We start from the raw sequence: 18,671 nt of genomic DNA, 5'->3' as shown, positions 1-18,671 counted from the left end.
TTCCTTTGTTAGGAGTAGCAGGATAAATAGTTTGAAGTGAAACATCTTGAAAAAAATCCCACTGTACTTGTTACTAACTATGGCCTCAAGTCTGCATTTCTGTTAGCTTTCACGGTGATTAGTCACTGTACAGCAGCAAAGAGCAGATCAGTCTATAGCAGCGCTCCTCCAGCATGCAAAAGATCTTGCCAGACACCTAATCCTCACTTTTTTTCTTCTCAGTCCCTTCATTCTTATGCTCATTAAAATTAATGGGAAAGATCCCTATTGTGACTGTAGGTTTGGTTGCACTCAAAGATGTATTGTCTAGGGATGCTGCCATGGCAGGGTGTTCGGCCTTGGGATGGGAACGAAGGGCAGAAGCTTTCTGTGTTAACTCCTCTCTAGCTGAATAAAAACTTTCCCAATGGGCTGCGAACCATCTCTTAGCTTCCCCCTACTCCCCTGAAAGTAGCTCACTACAGAGATGCGGGGACGAGAGCATGAAGTGGAAGAAGATGGATCTGAAGCCACACAGGAAAAGACCTGTGAGTGATGGAGTGCTCTTCAGGAAGCCGGCTTCCCAGGGAGCTGCTCTTCTCAGCTACTTGGGAGCATTACATGGGCACACTACTGCTGAATGGCACCGGTTAACGCTTCAGTTGAAATGATAAAGAAAACCTGGGGCAGGTAGGCCGCAGACCAGCTTGGGTTTGCAGTTAGGCAGACATACATAGCTTCAGTTCATGAGAGTGGTTCTAAGTCAGAATTGCTCTGAACACACTGAGAATGCATGAATCATAGCACAGCTGAGATACAGATTGATATCTGAGATACAGATTGATATCCTGACGTGTGTATACAGTTAGTGAACACATGATGCACGGTATTTTAGATTTAAATGGAAGCCCCGGTCAGTAAATGTTGCAGTCTCATACCTGGATAATAAGCACCTCTGAGATTTTGTTTGGCCAGCAGCGAGGCGGTGTTGTATCATACTGCTTCTTATGCTTGACTAAGGCATAGCTGAGTGACAGCTGGAGGACAGAGATCAGTTACGGCTATGGAAGTGAGAGATTCTGGCTTGTAGGAGACAGTTCTTGGATGATAAACTGATGGGGTTTGTAGTTTTACTTAAAGCTGATTGTGTGATGTCCTCCTTTTTCAGTAGACTGAACTAGCTAAAAGTAAGGATGTCATTAGAAGACTTCGAGTATGCTAAGGGGGACTAAGTTGAACTTAGAACTTCAAAGAATGTGTTTGCTTTTTCTACAAGGAAGGCAAAATTACTGGGTGTTTTTTACAGATAGTTTTGCTAATTAGTTTAAATGATTGTCTTCATTTTCAAGAGAGTGAAAGATCAGCTTTTCCCAATGTTAGTATAAAACTGGTCGTAAGAGTGTGTCAGTTTATGGCTGACCACCTTTCTGTTGTGCTTTACCTCCTAACACCGCAACACAAAGCAAAATGGAACAGAAAGAAAATCATTCCACAGCAGTCCTCTACAGAGCCCTGAGAAGGCCTAACTGTTAGAAAAAAACTTTAAAGAAGTTGTTCTTGTAGAGCTAAGTGGTTTTTTGCTGGTGAGTTCTCTTACTATAGCACCTGCAAACAAAAGTACGTTTGCCCAAATACAGCAAGGAAGATTGTGAAAAGTGATCGACATCTTAAGCACAGTAGGTAAAAACCAGGATCTGTGTAAGAGTCTCATGGACAAGTCCTGGTCAGAAGTGAGCCAATATTTTCACTTGCTGGGTTGGTGGCTTGTTTTGTTTTTCACTTAGTAGAAGCAGCAGAAAATGAATTTTAGTTTTAAATGTAACATGCAATACTACATATAGCTTGAAATTCCTAGCAGAGTTAGTTTATTGTTTATTATTATTTAGTTACTATTAGAGAATTTTATTTAAAAAGGTAACTAATATTGCAGGTACTGACTTAGATCATTTGGAAGTTTACGGGATATGGCTGCTAGTACATTAGTTCAACCAACTTAATGAAAGGTTTGGGAGGGTGTATACACACATACCTGTGTGAGTAAACAATTAAAGAAACCGATATACTAACATAAGCCAGCAGAGATCAAGCGTGCAGAATGCCAGTTGTTCATCGTGACCCTGAGGAGACTTCTCTCCTCTATTACGTGTAGCTGTCATGAGATACTTAGGGATCTAAATGACAAACTGTTGAAAAATGTTAAGTATGAAAAAAAAGGGATGGGTTCTGCATCAGAAAAAAAAAATCCAGCTTTAAAAATCAGTTTGACATAGATCAAAGAAATGGCATGGATGATGAAAGACACGGAGCTAATTGATGGGAAGTCCTTCTGGATGGATGGAGCTCTACTGCGATGTACCTCCTTGCGCAGTCAGCACCAGGCTGATTTGTGTCAGCTCGTGGTGTTTAATGCACAGAGGTATGTGACCAGAAGTAGGAGCAGATTAGCAGCCTTTAAATACAGCAGGTTACTCGAGTGTTCCTTCACAGCCCCTCAGTATGGGCTGGGAGCCTGCTGCCCCCGCTTGTGCTTTGGGGCAGGAGCCATTGCTGGCTGGTCTGCATGAATGTTGAGGATGACTTTGAACGTTTAGCTGGTAGACAGAGGTAAAACATACCACATTAATGCCTGGAAAACAGGAAGCTATTCTGGGCAAGCATTGCCGTGTGCTGGCTCTGCTCTTACAGGCTCATAGGCACCTGCTGCCAGCTGCAGCGTGGATCAGAAGGAGCTGGAGGGATCCTTGGTCTCACCTGCTGCAACCAGACTTGTGATGTGGGGACAGACAGACCTGTGTGTGTGTTAAATCTACAAATGAAGCCAGTCTCCAGCTAGCAAATGCAGTATATCAGACATATTTTGTGTACAAGGGTTACTAAATGCTGTGTATTTGCTGTTGGACACTTACTGTTCGGCCAGATACATCTGTGCTGTTGTTGCTTTACAGATTTCCCTACAGTCTGGCTAAGAGCAGCGGGAGTTCCCGTTCAGTTTGTGACTGCAGAGGTGTGCGCTTGGAAGTGATGGACCTTGGGAGGTAAATTACCAGTCTTAATTAACGATTTGAGCATAATGGATACAACTAAATTTAATTTCTCTTACAAACCAAATGGTTTCCCTGGGCTAATTTTCTCCCCCTTTAGTTTCTCTAGCTTCCTCCTTGCCTCTGCAATCCCTTTGACACGCACACATCCAGCAGATGGTACTAGGCTACAGGCAGCCCTGCCGGGGAGGCCAGGAGCGGCTGCTGAATCGGCCGGCCAGGTGTCATCAGAGCGATGTATTCACGAGCCTGCTAACGTTGCTTTCTGTGAGTGGCAGGCAGCCCGAGTCAGCTTTTCTGAAATCAAATGAAATTCCAACATGGATTGGTACCAAATCCTTGCTGTGAGTGATGCTCTGCCCGCTTGCACCTGGTTGGTACTGGATAGCTCCACTGCTGTCCTGGAGCAACTTATAATTTAAAGTATTTCAGAAAACAGAAGAAGGAGGCCGGAAACTAGAGTAGCTTTACGAACCTGTATTTTGACACCCTTAAAGAAGAGAAAACTCCCGTAATACATTACAAACACTTCATTTGCTTTGGGCAGTTACCGTAATCCACCACACGAGCCCAGCCACCACCACCGTGCCTCCTTCCTCCCGCCCCACAACCGCTCCGACAACGTGCCGCAAATCCCCCGCCGGCTGCCCGCGGCGGGCTGGCCGCCCCGCTCAGCTCCCCGCTCTCCGCCCCGCAGCCGTGCCCTGCGGGCCGCCGTTATTGCGGGAGGATCGCTCAGGATTGCGAGGCCGCGGCGGGCCCCGCGCCCCCTGCGGGCGGTGGCGCGCGCAAACCGGGCGCGCCGGCGCGGCAGCGCGCGGAGGGGGCGTGGCAAGGGGCGTGGCCTCCCCGGCGGCGGCGCGGGGCGGGGCGCAGAGCGGCGCGCCGGCTGCGCGCAACCCGCACACGGCGCGCTGCCACCGAGGGAGCGGGTAGCATGTGCCGGCCTGCGCTCGCCCGGCTGCTGCTGCTGCAGCTGCTGCTGCTGAAGCTGCACCTCGGCAAAGGTGGGGTCGGCGCGGCCCCCGGGGGAGCGCACGCCTCGGCTGGGCTCCCCCAGGGGATGGGGGAGAGGGTCGGGGGCAGCCCCGGTAGCGTCGCTCGTGGGGGTTGCGGAGGAGGGAGCGGGGGCCGTGCGCGCGGGGAATGCAGCGCGGCCGCTGGTGACAGGAGCTGCCGCCTTTAATCCCTCTCTGAGGAGATTTGCGGCTCGGCAAAGCAGCGCTGCGCCTGCAAAGCAGATTTGCCCCGTCCCCCCGCCCTCAACTTCATCGGGTCGGTTCCCTTTTCCGGGGAGCGGCGCCCGCTCCCCTCCTCCCCGGGTACCCGGCCATTTCGCCCCGGTAACGGGCGCGTGGCGGTCCCAGCATCGGTGCGCTTTTTAATTTTTCTTTGTCTTTCGCGTTCGGGATTCAACCATTCCCCTGTCATCCCGTGCCTCTGAAACGACGCGGGGGAGCTCGGGGACGGCCCCTGCCATCCGCGCACAAAGCGGCTCCGCCGTGCTCCCGCTGCCCGCCCCGAGCCGCTCAGCCCTGGCGAGCCCGGTCCCGAGCCCGGTCCCTGCCCCGGCCCCCGCCCCGGCCCCCGCCGGCCCCCGGGGCCCTGCCCGGTGTCGGAGCGGCCCCGGGATGCTCCCGGCGGCGGAGCTCTCCCCGCTGACCCAGGCGCGGCCCCGTGTCTCGCAGGCGGCGTCAAGGAGTGCGAGGAGGACCAGTTCCAGTGCCGGAACGAGCGCTGCATCCCCGCCATCTGGAAATGCGACGAGGACGACGACTGCTCGGATAACAGCGACGAGGCGGATTGCCGTGAGTGCCGGGGGGGCCCGGAAGGGCGCCGCTCCCAGCGCCTCTTTTTTATGAATGAATGAATGAAGTCGCGCCGGCCCCGGCTCCGGCGCTGATTGGCTGCCGGCAGCAGCAGATCCGTGACGCGGCCGCGCCGTGGCGCGCCCGGCCGGGCACCTCCCGCAGCGCCCCTCGCTGCCCGCCCCGGGGGGCTCGGCCCTCGCCGCCAGCAGCAGCCCTGCCTGGGGCATGGCACGGGAGCTGGGCGGGTGCCCGACCCCTTGGGACCGCTACAGGTCCTCCCGGGAAAGTTGCTCGCTTTCCCACAAGGTGCGGGGCTGCTGCGTGGTTTGGGGTTTCATAGGTATTTGTGGCCGTGGTGAGGGGAAGGGGGCCAGCAAGCAGGCTGCTTGGCTCCTCGGCCGCATAGCGCTGCCTGGTTTGTCAGTAACATGAGGGAAGAGGGAGCAAGGAGATACGTACTTCCTGTCCTGGGCAGGTGGCAGTCTTGCCTTCCCCTGTGGCGTGACCCTGGTGTGTGTGCGTGGCACCCAGCAAACTCTGGGTGCTTTGCAGGGTTGTGCCGTTATTACCTCTGTCTTATTTCGCTTAGTTAGAGCTTCTGACAGCCTAGGACAATGTGTGTCAACCCTGTAGTGTGAAAAGCATCCGTGAAAAGTTATGCACCCTGTAAGTCTTAAAACTCCAAATTAAAGATAATTCTCTGTAAGTTGCAAATATTACAGCAGACACCGCATATCTCTCAAATTATCTTTGTAGGGTAATAGGCATTGAACAACTGTCAGGTTGTAATTTACTGGACTCTTGAAAGTTTGTGGACCACAGGAACATATCAAGAAAAGTCCCTGGTTATGTGTTCTCCAGTACGTGACTGTCCTGTTAGCAGCTTCACTGGTACACCTGTGTCTTGCAGTGAATTCTGAGTATGGAGAGTCTATGGAGAGCAGAAATTCCCAAGCTCTTGTTCATATGAAACTTGATGTTGTAACAGTAAGTCAGTAAGTATAACATTTATATCTGGTGCTTTTGTATTCAGAGGACTTGACAGGCTTTACACATGCATAAGTTTACGATATGAGCGGTTCAGCAGCGTTATTTAGTACAGATATAAACATGATTGATGTGGGAATTTTATTACCACATCTCAGACTTGGAATTTTTAAGATTGTAAGAGACACGGGGAGGCCACGGCTGACTGGGAACTAGCTTGGACTTGTGTGTAGTTGTACCTGAGAATATTTTCTCAGAAGTGTATGAGTTTCCAGAGAGAGACAGAGTAACTGTGGAAGTGCCGGCAGTCTCGGAGCAGGCTGACCCTGGTATTCTTGAAGTCTTCTGGTTAAAATCCACTCTGGGTACTGTTGTACAGAGGCCTGGTGAGCTGCAGGTGGGCTGTGCTTTGGGAGCTGCTGTTTCAGATGTTGGGATGACAGATGGGGGAGCATCTCGAGGAACAGATTCTGCACGCTGCGCTCCACGTTGAGTGCCACTTTAGGCTTGTGGCCTGAGCTTCTTGCCTAGCACGAGTGAGTCAGCTGGAACCCATACCTGGGCTGTTGTTTCTTCTCTTTTTCCTTGTGACCTTCTTTTTAAGCATCGTGTCAGAAGACAGAATGTAAAACAGTCCTGTTGAACATCTGCTCTACGTGAACTGGGCTGTGCTAGGATGGTTAGGTCAATGATTGCATCTGATTTGGTTTTGCTTCAGAGGGCGTTTACTGTTCTTTTGAGGGTGGTAAAAATCAAGTGGCTACATTGTGGTAGAATGCCGACTTTTTTGATGTTAGGAAAGGGAATTTTGGGATGTGAAGACATCAGGAAGAGTTCTTTGCTTTAATCTGAATTTGGCCTTTATTAGTAGTGGTTGAGGAACATACTAGAGAAATTACTCATGGACTGTTTATTTAGTTTGTACATATACAGAGAGAGACTTTGTAGTTGCAATTGTTCAGACTGGTTAAGGAAGCATTTTTACATGCATTTTTCTCACATTGTTTCAGAAAGCTTCTTTCTTTTAAAAATGTATACCAGTTTTCAGCATATGTAATGTTTAGAGTTATGCTCACTGGATGAAAGAATACGTTCCACGTGGTTTTGTTGCTAGATGCCACCTCTGTCATTGCTGTAATAAACAGCTATTCATTTAGAAACTACTTTATGAACATATGCTCAGGAAGAAATTGTTCTGGAAAACTCAGCGTGCTGGAGTGGTGACAGAGCGAAATGAAAACGCAGGTAGCCTGCTGGTGCCAAGTACTGATGTGGTGCGTGATAACCCCTGTAATTACTTGCTGATGCTTTTTCTGGAGCTGATAACATTTGTTATCAATGTATCAACATATTTGTAGCCCACTGCTGTTTATGTACATCCTCGCTTTCTGAAGAGAGAGGATGGTCTTCATGCGCGTTAACAACCAGTTTGTGAAACATGCCTGTCCTTGTACATAGACAGTCTGTATACGCTGGAAGAGTTTGTAACTGAAAAGTTCTGGAAGGAGATGAATTGTTTTATTTTGTTTGTGGGCAAACGGGGTTGACAGCCTTGCAGCACTGTGTGTGCTCCCTACTGCAAGCCGTCCTCACGTAGGCTGCCGTTGTTGGTGTTCGGTGGTGTTTTTTTTCTCCTCGAGAACTTTGTTGTTATAATATTGGCTTTTTTAAAGGAGACTTAGACTAGAAGGAGAATGTGTTGGTAGTCATCCTGTATCGTCTCCTGAGAATGTGCTTTCTGTTCAGTAGCTCTCTTCTGCCGTGGTTGGTGGTTCTACCTGCCTAGTGTCTGTGCAGATGTGTGTGTGGCCAGCTCAGGAACTGATGCGTAATCAATGATCGCTGTAGCACTTACACAGAGCAGGTTACTGCTTACTGCTTTGTGCGGTGTGTTAAGTTTATCTGAGGTTGCTCAACAGCCTTCTTATATATCATGGGGCCAATCCTTTCTTGGCGTGTAGCAGTTGACTTTCAAGGTTTTACTTGTGGGAAATGACTGATATAGTAGGAATCCAGTTTTGTTTTCTTCCTTAAAAAAAAAAAAAAACATTAGATTTTTTTTTTCCTTGAATTTTAACTGCTGTTGCTGATGAAGGAAGAAGTTACAAGCTCTCTGACCACGTGGTTCACTTGTGAGAGCAGGCACTAGAAACTAAGTGAATGTCAGAAACAGGATTTGGAACGTCGTCCCTTGCTCAGCCTGGTAAGGTGCACATTCCGTTGCAGACTGGATTGTGTATCACTTTAAATGATCTTTACAATTTCAGCATGCTTCAAGAGGCATCTTTACAGTTGAAATTTTATGCCTTCTTTCTTTTGGAAGGAATCCTTTGGATTTATTCATTTGAACAAGTATCAGGTGTGCATATGCTTCGTATTTCATACTGCATATTTCAGTGTTACCCTGTCTAATTAAGTCCTTTTAGTAATGCTGGTGATTTAAAACAAAGGGCCACTGTAACAAACAGATGATTCTTGCAGTATGGAAATAAATTGCTGGGAATTTAGAGAAGAGCAGGAAAATAAGGATTGCAGAAGGTGCCATGCCTGTTAGGGAAGGGCAAAAGAAAGAGCCAAATAGGTACAGGTAGCAAGTATGAATGTAGCTGCTGCCTCACAAGAAGTAAAGGAAACAATTTCTGGTAGTAAAGAAGGCCGTCAGGAAGAAGGGAGACAGTGTTCATTTGTTTGGAAGTGTTAACGAGAAGGAAGAGATACTAATTTGTGTGTGTTGCAGAAATATATAAAGCTTTTCCTCTGTTTAAACGTTTCACTGTTGATAAGCCTTAGGTATGGCAAAGAATATAGCCACAAAAAGCAAGCGGTAGCTTAACCAGTTTCCTAAAATGAAATGAGCTGTGAGGCCACTTCAGCTTTGTAGTAATCTGCCTGCAGGGGGACACATCCAAATGCAGAATTACTTACTATATGTCTCTCAGAGCTCCATTTTCCTTCTTTGTGTTGGGATACTTTCTCTGTTGTTGCTTTCTGTTACTGCTATCCGCGGGGATGTTTTATACTGGGCAGGACTGAGGCTGCTGAAGGTATGAGACAGTCCAAAGGGAGTCACTGATTTCAAGGCTGTTCTTACATGCCCGGAATTCAGGGCAAACACTCGGAGCATCAGCAAACTTCCCCCTACCTCAGCCCGTGCCCTGCCTTAGGGCACAGAATGTGCCTGCAGAGCTGAGTCCTGCTTGCCTCGCTCTCCGGAGGAGGAAAGGCTCCTGCTCTCCGGCTGGCTTTGTGTGCAGGGAGTGTGCAGTTTGACTCCTGCTGCCTATGCGGAAGCCCAGGAGGCATCGTGGTATTATTCTTCTTGCTTTTCAGCACAAATTTCATTAGAGCTGGAATTTGGGAATAAAAATATATTAAAAGCCTATTTGGGAACTAAAATCCGGATCCCGTGAAGAGTTAAATATGTCCTGAGTGTAATGGTGTGCCGTGCTTGCAGGTGTTGGGATGGGACAAGGTAAGACAGCAGGTAGTCTCAATTGCCACAAACATTCTGATTTTTTTTGTTCTCCATTGTCTATTGCTCCATTTTTTCTTCGAGTTCAGCATTGAGACATTATTCTCTGTTCTGAGTAATTGCTGTATGTTACTCCAGAGATGTGTGTCTCTTTTATATTTATATATATATATATATATATATATATCATACATTAGCATGTGGAGAATTTTAGGTTTCCTTGACATATGCACGATCATATGCTCTTGATTATGTAGGTGACAGATAACTGGGTTGGTGGCCAGCTTGCATGCTCATCCCAAAACAGGGAGCACTGGGAAGAGCGGTGCAGAGAGGCAGGACACGTTTGCTTGCATGTCTACCTGTGGCTTGACTGCCCTGGTTTGTACCGTGTGAGTGTGCGAGCTGGCGTTTGAACTAGTTTATTGATTTCTTGTGTAACGTGGTGCGTATTGTCACTCATTTATCTTCTTTTCTTCATTATATTCTCGTTGTCTGTTCTGAGAAACCCAACTTGCTTATTTTTTTGTTTCTGTGTTCTTTTCTCTTCTGCATCGTTTATGTAGAAAATCAAGCATTACGTCCAAGTGTGAAACAAGTGTGTCCTTCTGCTTTTCCTTACCTCCTGGCACATGTGCTTGGGGGGTGTTATTAACTCTAGGTGCAGCGGCTTTCCAGGCCGTGGTGCTTCTCCATCGCTCCTGCTCAAGGTCTGGGAAAGAAATGGAGATAGGACTGGAAGAGGGAACTCGGGTACATGGGAACTGGGGGCATTATGGTTACAGAGGGAAGAGAAATTGATTTTATGGACTGCTGCTGTGCTGTGCCAAGAAAGCACATGAATAGCTCTAGCTACCATTACAGGAAGAAGCCGAGATCTGAACAGCTTTCCTGAGGTCAAGGAGAATGAGAAGATTGAAAATAATGATTAAGTTCAAGAAGGAAATGATGAAAGTGCAGTCAAAACTGACAGTGACTTGGTTTGTTTATCAAAGAGCTCGGAGCTCTCATTTCAGAGGATATAAAAATATTCTACGTTTTGAACCAAGGTAGGCAAGCTTCACCCAGAGCATTTTAATGTATAAAAAGATGAAACAAAAGTCAATGTAGACCAGCTCTCTTTGTCTGCGGTATTACACACCCAGGATTAGCACGCGTCTGAGATGTGATTTCTTACTGATTGCTGTTGGAATGGAAGATACTTGGGATAATTTCATATTCATCAGAGGATGTTTAGAGATGAATTGAAGTGAATAAATGCCAATTATGAGGCTGGAGGAACCAAGTGGAACATGTTGGTGAACACGTTAATCTGACGCACCTGGACTCAGATTGCCCAGACTAGAGAGAATGAGGTTTCGTGACTCCATTGTCTCTGTAAAGGGACGTTAAATGCTTGAGGCTTGAAGTTTAAGGCTTGACAATGTCTGACAGCTCTTGATCTGCTCATCTGTTTCTAATAGAGCAGATGCACAGCTTTTGTTGCAGCTAGCTTTTTTAATGGCACCAACTTTTTAAATTCACTGGTAAATTTACCATGTATTTGGTGTGCCACTGAGACTATGACATGCTCGTGAAGATGTGTTCATGGTGGTCTTGATTTGGCATGAAATCCTCCTCATCCTTGCACTGTTCACATCCAACATCTCTGATAGCCTTTTTTCCTCTCCCCAGGTTTTCCCTGCTAATTCCCAAAATGTTGCCAGCACACGTTACTGACGAGTTCTGCTTTCCCATGCCATCGCATGCCTTACAAATGCCGTAAGATGTCAGTTTTCCTTTCTGTGCTTTGCCCAGGAAAACAAATCAGTGAGCCGAGTTTGAGTGACGGGGATGAAGATTTGTGTTGCTGCTTGTTTTCCTGCGCGGTGGCATGTCCTTGGTAGAAAAGCAGGCTGCCTGTTCCAGCGCGCTCTGCTGTGAGTGCAGACAGCTGGTTCTAGCCAAAGGGAAGCCTCTGCTATTTTACGGCACTTGTGCAGGAAATGTTAAAAATGTCGAGTTAATTTTTCGAACTCCGTTTCCTGATAAAATTATTAGTATTTAGCTAGCCACAAGGGAAATAGAGGGGGTAAAAGGCCCTGTGAAATAATTAATGCAGATTTTCTGCTGTGTGAAGAATTCCATCTGAAATTCAAGAGATAACAAACTGATTAGATTTTAAAAGTTATAATAGTGCTGCGAGCTAGTTGAAAAATAAACCTAAGCCCATCCAAACTGAAATGTTATCAAGAACCAGGTTTCCAACCCAGAGAAGCTGGAAGACTTTAAAAGGGGGATTAGAGCTCCAGCCCTGATCTCTCTGTGTTGTGCCCTAATAATGCCCTGACGGCCCGCAGTTCTGCTTCTGGCAGGGACGTGACTTTTCCCCGGGAGCCGAGGCTGAGCTGGCAGCCCTGTGCCCTCCTCATGACGAGGTGAGTGGATGGTGTTGGGGCTGTCCTGCAGACAGGAGCTGGCGTTGGGGTGCCTCGTGGTCCTACAAGAAGCTGGCAGCAGAGCCAAGAGCGGCCGTGAGGTCTCCCTACCAGTCCAGTGCTAAACACGCTCAGCCGCGTTGCTCACTGCGGGGGTACCTGTCAAACTGGGGGAGTATTTCAACCTTTTCTCCAGGCTTCCTGCCTTTTTCAGGCTAAGTTAAGGCCTGGCAGGCAGGTTACCTTTACAGGAAGTGCCGAGAGGGAGTGTTAAGAAGCAGGAGATAACGGGATTTATGGTTGCCTTACAGTAAGACAGGTAGCCTCTGGGCTGTAGCCACGGGAAGTGAACTTCGCTGCCAGATTTGCTTCTTAGAGAAGACGCTCTGTCTCTGATCTATTGGTAATATTTTTGCATTATTAGTATCTGTTAAATGCTTAAGAGCATGTGTGGCACTGCACCAGGACCAGAGCAGCTGGGGCTCAGTTTCCATGGCAGCAGGAGCACAGTCCTGTACTTGCAGAACCAGAAGGGCTCTTTTTGGCAACTGCTCTCTGTGCTCTGATTACTTTTTCTTTGCAAAGATAGATATCTAATTTAAAATCTAATTTATTAGTGCTGCAGAACCTTGTCCGTCCTGTGTGAGAATTTTGCCTACTGTAAGTTTCTTTATCTTTTCTGGTCTTCTAGCTTGGTTTCCGTAGCTTCTGTGGATGCGATTTCTTTTACTTGCAAAACACTGAAGGGGGGAGGGAAGAGGGTGCGTTTCAATCCACTGAAAAGATGGAAATCTCCTGTTTATTTTCATTAAATTTGGATATGTTACTCTGTTTTAGACTCCTGTCCCTTTCCAAATAGCCTAGAGCACAGTTTTATCAATTTAAGAAAATAATGTTGAAGAGGCTGTTGTGTACAACTGACAGTAAACTCTAACTGTACTTCCCCACTCCCTTAGGTAACTGCTCCAATTCCAGGTTTTAAACTTGTTTTGTATTTTAACTGGCATTGTTTCATACTTTTTTAATGCTTCCTTCCTAGAGACATAATATGTGTTACGGTGTACATTGAGGTGGTATTTTACTTGATTTCAGAGGGTGAATGAAAAGTTTCTTTCAATCCCAAGTCTGCATTCAGCGGTGCGTTACCCAGTACAGACTTTCTGTCTGTCTTTGCTTTGCCATCTTTGTCCATGTGTAAAGTTAATGCAATTAATTTCTTTGGTGGCTTTTCAGGCTTTTTCTATTTTTGTTGATCTAGATGAATAAGATTTCCAGGTGTTTTGCATGGGTCTCCTGCCATAGCAGCTGCTCGGTTTGCTGATGTAGCAGTGACTGTATACCAGTAAGGCTTGCTGGATTTGCTGGACCTGTTCTGTCCAGATCTGATGCTACTTGGCATGATCCAGGGAGTAGTTAAAGAGCATAAAAATCAGAATTAGCAGGAGCAGTGAATATGCTTGTGCTGAGAATAAGAGCAGGTGGCAGGTGATGTCTTTTTCAGATGTAAACTTGCAACTGTTCCCGTAGTCTCCTCCTGGATCACAATGGCAGCTACGCAGCTACTTGCAAAGAGAGAGTAATGCCCCAGTTTCTTTGATAACTAATGTCTGTGCTGACTGATATAGGCCAAGAATTATACCTCCTTTCTCTGTAACTGCGTGCTTCTATTCATACTAGCGTAGTGGCGTTACGCTCATTACACATTTGTCATCTGATGGCTGGTTAGCAGCGTAGCTTTCTCTAAATCTTCATACAAGTGGACTAAGCATTATCTTATGGATGCGAAAAGTGGTGCTTAGAGAAGTTATCCTTTGCCCAAGGCTGTGGAGTGATTCAGCAACTCATTGTGAACACCAGTGACTCATGAAGAATGTTCCCAATTTCTTGTTTTCTGGTCCATTATCACATTGTTTTACACAGATAATCATGTTCCTTGGATTAAAGGACTGTTCAAGGGCTTTGCCTTTGCTTTTGTTGTATGCAGTTTGTCAAATATTCAGAAAAAACTCAGCGTTTAGATAACTAAAAATTTTACTGGTGGATCAAATGCAAGAAATGCTTCAGAGGGACTGCTACCTGTATTTCCTATCAAAGACACACAGCAAACATGAGCATTTGAGAATAAACGTGGTACTTGTTTTGGTTTTAAAAGTAGACTTCTTTCTTCTCGTGCATTCTAACGTATCCTAAAGAGTAACAGAGCACAGCCTGTATACAGGTGGTCATCAGTGCAGCCACTTCTTTAGCTGGCCAGAAGTCCTGGTTTTGAGACTGCTCATGGCAGGTTTTTTATTGCTCAAAAGGTTTTCTGTTTCACGTGGGGACACTGCCTCTCCTGGCCTCCTTTACCTCCTACTTGCTGCTACCTAAGCAGTAGCTATTGATGTAATTTATCACTGGTGCACGTTGCCGTAATGAGTTCTTTGTAACGTATCCTTGGCTGGCAAGAACCAGGGGGAATAGGGAAGTTTAATTCACTATTAAGTATTTTATTACTGCCTATCTTTTCCTTTTGCCTTTCACGTGTAAAATAATGATAGCATTTGCCTTGAATCGATCTTAAGTTTGCACAATGAAACTCATTTCTGCTAGCTTGGTAAGTAGGGCTGCACCCTTGCCTTCATGGCAGTGACAGCATTTACATCAGCTGGGTACTACTAGGTGGTCCCTTTGGGTTTATCCTACTCTTTAAGCGTGACTTTTACGGGAAGAGTTCTTTGGTGGATGATAACTAGTTTCAGAGGGAAGCTGTGGAGCAGTCTCTGCCAGGATCACATTGGTGTATTGAAGTTGCATGCCCAACTTCAAGGAATTGCCCTTTGCTGGCTGATTTCAGTTCCCTTTTACATGAGAGCTCTTCAATGCAGAATTTTGTACGACTTCTAAAAAATAGTGTAATAAGTATATTTGCCCAAGGTGCCAGTACATGTTGATTGCTGAAGTTAAATAAGGATTAAGGAACTGTGTTGTCAGGTGCTGAAAAGAATCGCATCTGTCCAGTTCACTTACTGGAGGGACTGATGGTGGCATGGCACTTCAGAGAGTGTGAGTATGGAGCAGGGGAGAAATCCCGGGGCCTGTGGTAAAAATCCAGGTAATCTCTTCTAGGGAATGTTGATAAACAACATAGTTTTCCTTTGTGGCTATAGATGAGCATGTGCCTGAACGCTGTGGAGCCTTTCCCAGGCTTGCAGTCAGCATCCCATTGCTCTGCTAGAGTCCTTTTCCTTCAAGTCCTTCCGCATGAGTTTAGCCATTAATTCTCGTGGCCCTGTTTCTCAGAGTGCATCCTCAGCAGCAATGCACAGAGCCTTTACTAACACCTTCTCTCACTCAGGCAGTGAAGGAAACTGCAGAGCTTGGCTGAGAGCAGCAGGCATTTCTTCACATTCGATTATGCACAAAATTATGTGAACGTTGGCAGCCTGATTTTGTGCAAATAGTTGTAGAAAGGATTAATGGCTCCTGTGCAAATGCTGCTCACCCTGCCTGGATGCATTTAGCTTTTTTTTTTTTTTTTTAATATATACATTATTTTTAAACTTTGAGAACAAAAGTGAGGTTGAGGCAGTGCTGTTTAGGGTGACATTGCTGGAGACAGGAGTTGATGTGGAGCTTCACACGTTTACTGCTGACTCCAATTGAGTTGAGGGCAGCTGGACACCAAATCACCGGGCATACTGTGAAATGATAACCTAGAGGATGTGTGTTCACAGAACAAAAGACATCACCTGTCACCGAGCCGTTCTGATCTTCTAGCTTGCAAGGTCAGGACTGAGATATTCAGCACCATGGGAAGTGTAGCATTCCTGCAGCAAGAGTCAGGTTTGTGCTGGGCTATCTGGAGCCCTCAGTTTATAGGGCTGGTGCCCTAGCAGCTTCACCTGTGCATGCTCAGCACACTAAAGAGTGTTTCAAGAAAACGTGGAACTGAAATATTTTTTTCAGAGGCAGTTTTTTTCCTTCCTTCTCTGTGCAAGCTGGATAGCTGTCAAAGGGATGTCCATAATAATAAGGTTTGGACAGTGATCTTTGTTATTCACAAAGGTTCATTTTCTATACCGTGTTGTGCTGGCTTCATTACCATATCACAGGGTTAATTTTAGGGTGTAAAAATGATGCTTCTCTGGCAGTGAAAACCACAGAGTGGGGAGGAAGGCAGCCGAATACAGGACCTAATATGTGCCTTTTACTTCCTATCAGATTTTTTTTTCTTTCTGTGGAGTGCGAGTTTGATTGTGGCATTAGAAGCATATTCAATGACTGGTTTAGAGCAGAATCTGCTGTATCGTTTCTGAGTAGTGTTTTCTCCCTGCTACTTATTTTTGATGAAGTGTGGGATTAGGTTTCTTAAGGGAAAGAGCAAGCCTGATGAGACCTAGAACAAGAAACTGAAATTCCCCAAAGCTTTTCTTTAAAAAAAAAAAAGTCTGTTTTTGTGACTGTGGTATACCTGAAAGCTTGTGTCATCTCTGCTTGAGCTGGCTGGGGGTGAATTTCCTGTGGAAGAGGCTTTTTGGCACATCAGCTTGACCTTTACCATAGGAAAAGGGCACCTGTAAATGTCATTCTTCTATGGTAACCAGCTAGGGACTATCTGTTAGCGTGTTGTTTCTTACTCTGCTTTTATAAGAGCAGAGATTTTTACAGCAGTTTGACCTATAAAGGTTTTGCAAGTTTCACTATCTGACATTGGATAAATTCCCATCGATAGAGGGAAAGGAGAAAAGATTCATACTTGTTACCTCTGAGAGAGGGGGAGAGAGAGAGAATTCTGTTTCTCATTGAGTAGGACTTGGAAGGTCCAGGATCCCATTTCATTCTGAAGTGTTAGCAATCAAAGTATTCCAGCAGAAGTACCTTGGGATTTGGGGAAGATACTTGCTGTATGTTCTGCTCTAATTAATTGTGTCATTTGGCGGGGTTTTCTTACTGCTTTAGTCTACAGACGGTACCGTTCCCTGCTGTTGAAACTTGAAGAAAGAAAACATTTTGTCGGCGGGGTGGCTCAGCCTGGTCTTGCCTCTGCAGAAGTCTGAGGAAATGCCGATCTGTGAGTTCACAGCGCTGGCTAACACCGTGGCCCTGTAGCTTCATAGCACAGGCCTGACCTCCTCCCCGCCAGCGGAGCTCTGCGGGGGTTGGCATCTAGCTGGAAAATCTGCTGCTGTGGGCCCAGAAGGGCTGAAAGGAGGTGGCTTTGTGTGGCTTGGCTGAGAGAAGAGCCCTGGTTGGCCTTGCTGAGCCCACGGGGCTGTACCCACACAGCCGTGCTGGCAGAGCCTCCTCCATCTCGTGTCCAGGCAGGGCTCACCTTGGGCACGTTTCATCTCCTGAGATGAGCAGCGTGAAGTAACCATGGGGGGAGAGCAGTGTTGTCAGGGGAGCATGCTGGATAAAATACCACATTTTTAACTGATGTTTCAAGTCCTCTGCTGTTTGGACACAGCTGTCCAAAAAAAAAAACAAACCAACAAACCACTGACACAGCTGACGATGAGGAACCTTTCCAAGCTTACAAGTCAGTATTTTCAGTCCTGTTTTTTTTTCACAAAAATGTTTTCTATGGTAGTTCTCACTAGGATATTGCCGTTTTATTTTAGCCTCCAGAAATACACAGAGTATCATTGTGGGCCTACAGAAAGTCAAGGTCTGCTCCTGGTCAGTGATGTGCTTTCCGTAACTGTGCACATTGAGGTGGGTGTTACAGCAGTGCAGGCAGCAATAACGGTGTGCAGGAGAAGGAGCAGGCTTGCCGGGAAGATACCGTGTTTGAGGAGAGCTCCTTAATTGCAGGCAAGTGGTCAGTTCCCACCTGGCTATGTCCAGAGCAGACTCGAAGAGGGATGCAGCAACTTCTGGTCTTAACACTGCTTTGTCCCAAATGAGGATTAACTCCTCTCTAATTCTGCGTTGGAAAGGAAAGCACAGTTTTGTTCCATTCCTGATCTCATGCAGCTCCCAGCTATGCCATCGTGTGAGGACTTGCCATAGGCAAGCCACGATAGCGAGAGCTGATGTGCAGCCCCACAGCCACAAAGATGGAAACCATCCACGCTTTATTGACTGGGCATTTGCTCTGTGTGGCGTAGGGGTAGTGCGTAGACCTGAACTCTACACAGGGATACTAAAAGAGCAGGAAATATTTAAATTGTATTGTGAGCCCGTGGGTGGCAGTAAAGTACCCAACTGTAGCCTTCATTTGCCAGTGCATCTGGTGTTACCCTGCCCCAGACAGTGCACATTGCAGCAGTTACGGCTTCTCCAGGCTTGGTCCAGTTCACAGCCTTATCTGTGGCAGCAGGAATGGACCCGAGGGCAATGAGCAGCATTTCGGTCCCACAAAGCGGTGTGCAGGCTGTGCTCCTATCACCCCATCGGTTTGAGTACCCCAGGCAAAGCTCCTTGTGCTTCCTGCCAGTCTTGAATCCCGGCCTGACAATGGATGGGAAAACCCCAATATTATTGCTTTAATCCACTTGCTTATGGAAACACTTGAAGTTCATGTTCTGCGTTAGATGTTGCACAATATATTCAACTGACACACACACAAAGCCCCCAAAAAAACCAAGAAATCCAACCCTGAGCCATTTGGAGAGGCTGCTTCTCCTGCTAAGCTGCAGGCTATCAAATTGCACCACAGATCTCTTGGTGAGTTCAGAACAAGTTTATTGCCTCCGTGTGAGTATTTAGTGAGTCATTGTAAACTTCTGCAACACTGTCACATCAGTGTTGTAACCTCCATCCTGCTTTTTCAGTTCCCATTCCCCTGCTAATATTAGTAGCATTTTCCTGTAGTATGAAAATATGAAAACACTTCCAGAATAGTAGAGTTTTAGTTTGGCCACAGTATGTGGCCAGGCAGGATTGCCAAACGTGAGCAAGCACTCTGTGTTTCTGTCCCTGATGTGCACTTGTGTATAAGTAAGTGTGTGAACTTGATGGAGATTTGTTTTGATGAACT

General features: G+C 46.5%; 1 protein-coding gene across 2 annotated transcripts in view; it reads left to right on the top strand.

The window, feature by feature from the left end:
• The first annotated feature begins 3,883 nt into the window (after positions 1-3,883).
• Positions 3,884-18,671, top strand: part of LRP8 (LDL receptor related protein 8) — a 171,163-nt gene continuing 156,375 nt past the window's right edge. Inside the window, exons 1-2 of one of the 2 annotated variants that reach the window (XM_040565447.1) lie at positions 3,884-4,027; positions 4,709-4,828. In XM_040565447.1, coding sequence (XP_040421381.1) covers positions 3,958-4,027; positions 4,709-4,828 — 190 coding nt within the window. In that variant the 5' untranslated portion in view covers positions 3,884-3,957. The remainder of the gene's footprint in view (positions 4,028-4,708; positions 4,829-18,671) is intronic. The other variant, XM_040565448.1, reaches the window with a different exon arrangement.

This window comes from Cygnus olor, chromosome 8 (genome assembly GCF_009769625.2).
Source record: "Cygnus olor isolate bCygOlo1 chromosome 8, bCygOlo1.pri.v2, whole genome shotgun sequence".
NCBI classification, from domain to species: domain Eukaryota; kingdom Metazoa; phylum Chordata; class Aves; order Anseriformes; family Anatidae; genus Cygnus; species Cygnus olor.
The sequence above is the reverse complement of the archived record's forward strand: the minus strand, read 5'-3'. Positions and strand labels throughout refer to the sequence as shown.